The sequence below is a fragment of the Haliaeetus leucocephalus genome, unplaced genomic scaffold (genome assembly GCF_000737465.1).
Source record: "Haliaeetus leucocephalus isolate CR32 unplaced genomic scaffold, Haliaeetus_leucocephalus-4.0 Scaffold687, whole genome shotgun sequence".
Classification (NCBI taxonomy): Eukaryota; Metazoa; Chordata; class Aves; order Accipitriformes; family Accipitridae; genus Haliaeetus; species Haliaeetus leucocephalus.
The window spans coordinates 155,788-163,088 of record NW_010973123.1 but is presented as its reverse complement, the minus strand read 5'-3'; the positions used below and the strand labels follow the sequence as shown (position 1 = coordinate 163,088).

At 53.6% G+C, this 7,301-nt stretch overlaps 1 protein-coding gene across 2 annotated transcripts; it reads left to right on the top strand.

Moving 5' to 3' along the window:
* The first annotated feature begins 817 nt into the window (after nucleotides 1-817).
* Nucleotides 818-6,369, top strand: SDR39U1 (short chain dehydrogenase/reductase family 39U, member 1). 2 transcript variants are annotated; one of them, XM_010579876.1, is made up of 6 exons: nucleotides 818-857; nucleotides 1,371-1,477; nucleotides 1,807-1,889; nucleotides 2,520-2,641; nucleotides 3,324-3,467; nucleotides 3,668-6,369. In XM_010579876.1, exons 1-6 carry the CDS (start codon nucleotides 842-844, stop codon nucleotides 4,081-4,083), a joined length of 888 nt encoding a protein of 295 aa, XP_010578178.1. In that variant the 5' UTR covers nucleotides 818-841; the 3' UTR covers nucleotides 4,084-6,369. The 2 variants fall into 2 exon arrangements, with proteins under 2 accessions (XP_010578178.1, XP_010578179.1); XM_010579877.1 differs by lacking the exons at nucleotides 818-857; nucleotides 1,371-1,477; nucleotides 1,807-1,889 and having other exon boundaries at nucleotides 2,617-2,687.
* Nucleotides 6,370-7,301: the final 932 nt, after the last annotated feature.

Genomic DNA, 7,301 nt, shown 5'->3' with positions numbered 1-7,301 from the left:
CACTGGGTGGGGAGGGGAGTGAGGGAGCGGCTGCGTGGTGCTGAGTTGCTGGCTGGGGTTAAACCACGATACTCCAGCATTTGTCCCCGCTTCAGAACAGCCAGCAAGGTCCTGCCTACAGGCTGCTATCACCCTCTGCTCTTCACAGGACACAAGATAACAGCAGCTGACAACACAGGAGGCTTCGTTCGAAGCAAAGGCTGCCCCAGCTGCCTGCAGGTGGAAAGTCTTGGCTTCTCACGTGCGTTTCATCACATCTCAGAGGAGACATCTAAAGTACAGTGGCAGAGTTACACCCTTGAAGTCATTTCTTTTCCCGTGATCCTGAGGAGACGAGCAAGAAGGTGTCCATAGGGTCCGCGAGAACAATCCCAGCCTAATTCCCAACGGCGAAATTCTTCACCCTTGATTAGAAATATTAAAAAACACTTCGCTGGCATTTCAGCTGTTCTAACGAACTGGTTAACTGACTGACTTAAACTCCTCCGCGTTGCCTCCTCACCTCTCCGTGCAGCTGGCACAACCCGTGCCTCATCCAGTGTTTTATTTAGCTGCTCATCAGTCGCCCACCCTCGCGTTTTACTGCGTTCACGCAGCAGGTTCCGGCTCCGCTGGGCAACTCCTCGGGCTTTCGTCATTCCCCTGTTTCTCCTGACCCGTTTTAGGCTGTTTTTCCAGCACGCTTCTAAGCGGCCGCCCACCCCTGCCGCAGCCTCCGCCTGCGCGCTGGCGCTGGGGGGGTTAATGCGCTGGGGCGCGCTGGCCCTTTAAGCGCCCCCTCCCCGCAGGGATGGGAAGGCGCATGCGCAGCCGGCTTGGCGCATGCGCAGCCGGCCCGGCCATGCGGGTGCTGGTGGGTGAGTGCGGGGTCGCCGGGGCGCGCAGGCCGCGGCGGGGCGCGTTGTCCCTCAGGGGCGCTGGTGCGGGGTGGGGGGTTTCGGCCAGGCCGCTTCTGGGAGCGGGGTGGGCGCGGGAGGTCCCCCGGCGGAGGGAGCTAGTCCTGAGTGGGGGCCGGGGCGCCGTGGGAGGCTGCACACGGCAGGCGAGTGCGGGGGCTCTTGTGAGGGGGACGTAGTTTTGGAAGGGGTGGGGGGCAGGCCTCGACTGCGGGTGCTGGGGGCAGAGGTTGGAGTCAGGCCCCCTTCTCCCCTTTCCCCCGGCGCTAGCGGGTAGGACGTGGTGCCTGGCACCCGGGCACAGGGAGCGGAGGCCCTCAGGGCTGGGGTGCTTTGCGGGGCAGCTGGGGGCAGGGGAGTCTGGGCCCAGAGTAATGTACCGTGGGAAGCTGACCGTGGTAATGGGGGCACCTGTGCAGGCCTGGGGATGGCAGTCCGGGTTAGCAAATCTGTAACGTCCTGTCTTTCTCCTAGGTGGTGGGACTGGCTTTGTGGGCAGAGCCCTGACCCAGTTGCTGCGGAGTCGTGGGCATGAAGTCACCCACGTGTCTCGACAAGGAGGCAAGGATCGGATCAGCTGGGTATGAGATGAGAGCCTTCGCAAGAGGGAGAACGTGTCAGGGCTGAGGAACTAGCCCACTTGCCCTGGCCTGCCATGGCGTACAGGGAATCTGCAGTGGGGGATCAGGCTCCTGTGGGAGATTCTTGGGCTCCTGGGTGCTCCACGGTCATAGTCATTGGGATGAGTACTGCTGTAGCTCCAAGGAGCAAAGCCTTCTCCATGCTTGTGCTCCAGGCAGTGTCAGGAGGGAATTGGCTGGAGTTCTTAGGAGCCCGCCCTGCTTGGTTGTTGGGAAGGCTTGAGCAGAGGGAAGGCTGTGTGTGTAATGTCTTGTCTACCCTTGCTTAGGAAGAGTTGTCGCACTCTGGACTGCCCCTGTGCGATGCCGTGGTGAACTTGGCTGGTGAAAATGTCCTCAACCCTTTCCGCAGGTAACTTGGTCTCCCGTAGTGCTGTTGGGACAAGGTGAAGGCAAGGTCACCTAGTGTTGTCAGAGAATGTGGAAGGGATCTGGGGAGTAAACAGCGTGTCCAGGAAGCACTTGGGTTACTTGAGGACCCAGATGTCAACAGTTAGGTATCCAAAACATTTCTGTGGGCCTCTTAAGTTCTGGGAGACCTTTGGAAGACAGGTTCCCCTCTGAACTGACAGTTGGAGGCCAGGCAAAGTAGTTCCACATTTCCAAAATGACACTACATTTAAATAATGCAAGATCAGAAGCAAACTTTTACTTCTGTGAGTAGTGTGTTTTTGGAAATGCCTCTGCCAGGCGCTTCGGAAGAATTTACCACACCCAGCTTTGGTGTCCAGGTCCTCTGCTACATTTGTTCTAAGGCAGTCCAAAACCCACAGCCTTTTGTGGTAAGTGGCGAGCCACCATCTCACAAAGTCCTCATGCAGTTCGATGGTAAACTCCCATGTCCTCCCTCTGCTCTGGGGTGGGGGGGTATTCACGTGACCTCTCCTGTGCTTGTGAACGGGTGTCTGCTGGGGCCCCCCTTGCTACTGTTGTTTTCTGGGATGTCCTTGTGGGGAGTATAATCACTGACTCTCTTTCACAGATGGAGTGATGCCTTCTGCAGGGAAGTCATCAGCAGCCGGGTTGAGACCACCAAGACCTTGGCCAAAGCCATTGCTGATGCTGAACAGCCACCCCGTGCTTGGGTCCTCGTCACTGGCGTAGGTATTGATTGGGCCCAGCAAGGCATGACTCATGCTGACGTGGAGAGGTATACCTCCAGACAGAAACACACTTCTAGGGGGACACACATCTCGCCTTGAAATGCCAACTTTATTGCCATCAATGTCGCTGGGTTTAGGCAAGCCTCGATCAGCTCTTTGGTACTGCTGAAGAGGAATTTGGGTCGCTGTGCTTTCTCTTGGTGTCATTAGGACAGGACCTTTTCTCTGTTTTCCTGTGAAAGTCTTTAAGCATCCTGTAGAACCAGTTTGTCTAAGCAGGGCCTCAGCTGAATCCCCCTACATATCTCCAGCTTTGCATTTCTGCTTGCTACAGTCTTGAAAGATGCCACAGTTTAGCATCTGTGATGCCCAATTGTAGAGCAAGCGCCTTTCTATGCAGCCAGCTCAGTGTGTTCCTTGCTAGTATATTTGGTTCTTGGGGCTGCCAGCTCAACCTGAGTATTAGTGCATCCTGCTGAACTTGCAGAGCACATTGGTAGTTCAAAAACTTGTCAGCATTGCCATCAGAGAGACCTTGTGCTGTTCCTATGAGGATGTCCCTGATGGAGTGATTGAGTTCTAAGGCAGGGAAGAGGGTCTGTTTTGCGAGGGGGGTGGGGGAGTGGCTGGTGTCACAATTGAACCCTGACCCTCTTTCCCCCTTTCTGCTGTTACATCCACAGGCTATTACCGCCCTAGCCCCACAGCTGAGTATACTGAGGACAGTCCTGGGGGGGATTTTGACTTCTTCTCACGTCTGGTGAGCTCCTGGGAGGCTGCAGCTCTCATCCCTGGGAGCCCAGCTCGTGGTGTTGTGGTGAGATCTGGTGAGATGGGGCATCGTGCCTGTTCAGGGTGGCTCTGCTTTGGTGCTGGGGCAAGAGGGGGAAGAGGAGGGAGAAGGATAATCAGGTCTTGTGCCTCTCCTTGTTGGGGTGCTGTTCCAGTCCAGCCCTCTTAAGGATTCTCTGCTGGTTGTAGTTCTGAGGGTGGGGGAGGTCCTGTTCTCACTCTGTTCTCTCCACAGGGGTGGTGCTGGGCCGAGACGGTGGTGCAATCTCTCAAATGCTCTGGCCTTTCCGTCTGGGACTAGGAGGCCCCTTGGGCTCTGGGCTCCAGCCCTTCCCATGGATCCACATTCGGGACCTGACTGGGATCGTGTGTCATGCCCTGGAGAGTGAGTGCCTGCAAGGTGTCCTCAATGGTGTCTCCCCATCCTCCCCTGCCACCTCCAATGGGACCTTTGCTCAGGAGCTTGCTGCAGCCTTGGGACGCCCAGCCCTGCTGCCAGTGCCTGCTTGGGCTGTGCGGGCTATCTTTGGGGCAGAGCGGGCCATCATGCTGTTGGAGGGCCAGAGGGTGGTGCCAAAACACACCCTGGAGAGCGGCTACCATTTCATTTTCCCTGACCTGTCTGGAGCTCTGAAGGACATTGTGGCTTGAGGGCTCCTCATTTGGGCTGTGTTGGGCCCTGTTTTTATGAGATCCCTGGCTCGCATGCCTTCCCCTGGGTGAAAGAGGGTAGCCCTGCCCCTTCTTGACAATTCCCCATACAGAGAGGGTGAGCAATCTTCTTCCCTTCTGTCTCCCTTTGTGCATCCCCAGTTTAGGAGTCATCCCTCTTATTGCCATCTGCAGTCTCCACATTACCTGCTTTTGGGGAAGGGCACAAGCCTCTCTAAGGATTGTGAGTGCTGAATCTGCCATCTTCCCTTTTCCAGTGTGCATGTGAGCTGCTTGCAGAGCAGCTAGGGGTTGTAATTAATGTCTTCTCCCCTGAGAGACAGGGGTGGCAACAGGAGAGGTGTTCAGGTGTTGTAATTCTCCTTCATCTTGCTGGAAGTCCCTCTTCCTGTTTTTCCCCATGTCTTTCCCCCATGGTCACAAGGGGACCTAGTTATGCTCTTCTGCTTTGCCTTTCTCAGTCTCATAGGAAATGGAGTTGCAGTTGTGGGACAAGATCCACCTTGAGGGAGCACAGAGGGTGCTGGATACAGATGGCTTGGAGACTGCCATCTCTGTTCTTGTGGTGCCTCTGTGCTGGTACCAAGTTGCTGTGTCGGAACCTCCAGCTGAGCCTAGGCCCAAGAGTTGCAACCCTCCAAGGTTGCATAACCTTGATGCTGTGGTGGGCATGAAGGAGAACACTGCTTTGCCAGCCTGTAGGGACAAGGGTGGCAGTCTGTTGCACCTGGACTGCTCTTGAGGCCTTGGGTAAGTGTCGACTACATCTGAGCTTGTGCTGAGGAGAATCTGGGTGGTTCATCTTGGTGTGAGGTGGTGTGAGGTAGTGCAAGGCACTGCCTTAGTCTAAAGGGAGCACCTCAGCTGTTGACTGTTGTAGTTATCTGGTCCCTGGCAAGGTGGTTTTCCTTTATTCATCCCATGAGGTGGTACTTTTATTAAGGGCATTCCCACTGATTGGACAGTGAGAATATCCAGGCTGCCTGGGCTGCCTTGGGAAGCAGTATCTCTTCTCTTACGGAGAACATTGCAATTTCATCATCTCATACTGTAAGGAAATGTATCCACATGCTTCCCTTAACCCATTTTCACATGCCAAAGTGGGTTGCAGGATGTGAAATCTACAGAGCAGCTAAGTTCATTATAGCACTGCTTCTGGAGAAATATTCCTACTGTGATGTAATTTGGGGCTAGAAAAATATATTTAAAAGCACTTCAGGAAGTTAAAAAGACCTGCTCCATTCCTGAAATAAGAAACCTTCCAGAACAAGAACCTGGCTTATGCCAGGTTAATGTGGTCACAGTAGCGGAAGGGTCAATCTTGGTGGAGTCTAGGCTCCCCACTCACCTACCTCTTTGCTCAGTCCATACTGGAGATGGAATGGCAATCTGCTGACTTTCTGGGCGGAAAAATTAGAGCAGGACTGTCCAGCTGGAGCTAGAGATAGTCCTTGCAGTCAGTGCGAGCACAGCCAGGTGAGCTGCGACTTTGGGAATAGCTATAAAAGCAACATCACCTGAGATAAATGTGGCTTGCTTGGATTGTGTCTGTGCTGCCTGTAAGTTGGGTGCAGATTCTTTTATCTTCCCATGTGCCTCAGTTTCCTGTCCTTGAGAGCAGGCTGACCTACTCTGAGTTACAGACCCAGTTCATTGTGGGGCAATACAATGCAGATGATCAGCAGTGCTTCATCTTTAGTTACTCCAGCTACCTTTTTAGAGCCTCAGACTTCAGTCTGCTTCCCCAGATGTAGTGGACTACAGCATCCTTCTGTCAGGCAAGCTGGTTAGCTAGCCCAATTAGGTTGTTTCTGTACCTGTATGTACCTTCATCATTGCAACAGCCTTGGGTTGTGATTGGAAATAAAGACAAGTATGGCTGGAGAAGAACTGGCATCCTGCAGCTCTTCTGAAAGAGGGTTGCATGTCCCGTGAAAGACTACCACTAAGCAGAGTTCCTAGGCCTTGGGCTCCCTGCCTGGATGGGAACTCACTCAGGATTTTGAAGGGTTGCCTCTGCATGACATTTGGCTTAAGCACATGTCACAGGACTTAGATGAGCTTCTGACACCTCAATCCCAGTATGGGTTCTGAAATTGATGCCTGATACATCAGTGCCCCTGCCTGGACCCAAGGCCTCCTACTTGCCCAGCTGGTCCAGCTTGAAGTTTGCTGGTGGATACACATGCACACCGCATGCGTGCCTGGTTTGTGGGAGATAACAGTCAGTCACCTCCTCCAGCAACCAGGCACACAAGCTGTGAGCTGCTGTCCCACTCTAGCTGCTGGCACAGAGCCCCTCACTTGTGCTGGTCCTCCCAGTAACTGGTTTTGTGGACACACAGAGTTATTACTGCAGTGGTGGTAGGGTGAGGCCCCACTGGCTCCAGTAGCTGACACCACAGGCCAGGGGTGCCTGGTCCCCCATCTGACTTCAGTAGCTGGCACCAAATCCACTCATGCTGATCCTCCAGTAGCTGGCACTTAGTCCTTGCAGCACACCTACATGGGGTAGAGTGGGATTACACAGAGAGAGTTATGAAAAGATCTAATAAGAAGACAGGACAGGCTGTGGTGGTCAAGTGTAGAGCTCATCCAGACCAGCTCTGACTGACCCAGGTTTATATCCAACCAGCTGCTTTTATACCCCTTTTCTGTCTACCCCCCCTCTTTGTTGCTCTCAGCTTCCCCTCCCCTGCACATTCTCTCAACAGCTGACGTGGTCCCATGACTCCATCCAACATCCTGGACACTCAGGTTTGCATCCTTACTGGTTGCAAAGCCCTGGTTGCCTATAGCTTCTTGAGAGCTTATCGATTAGTGTGACTAATGATGTTTGCTTCTGGTTATTGTCTTTGTTGATGCTAATTGGTCAGATTTTATGACTGTGTGTTTGTCTCCCTTTCCTTAACTTCCCAGCTGTAAAAATAAATGTTTTCAGACTTGAGCCACGCATCCTTACCAATTAGGGTGACTGATAAGGTTTGCTCTCATCACATCCCTTATCGTGTGTCAGGATTATCTCTGTATGTTCTTGTTTATGGCTCCTTTGACCAGATATCCTTAAAAGAGCAGACATGCTCCTTCAGCATCCTATGACACTCCTCCATTGACCGGTAATATCAGAAAAAGCTGCACCACTCCTCACTCCCATAGAGCCTGAATGGGGCCCCCCTATGGGCTGCACACATCGAGGC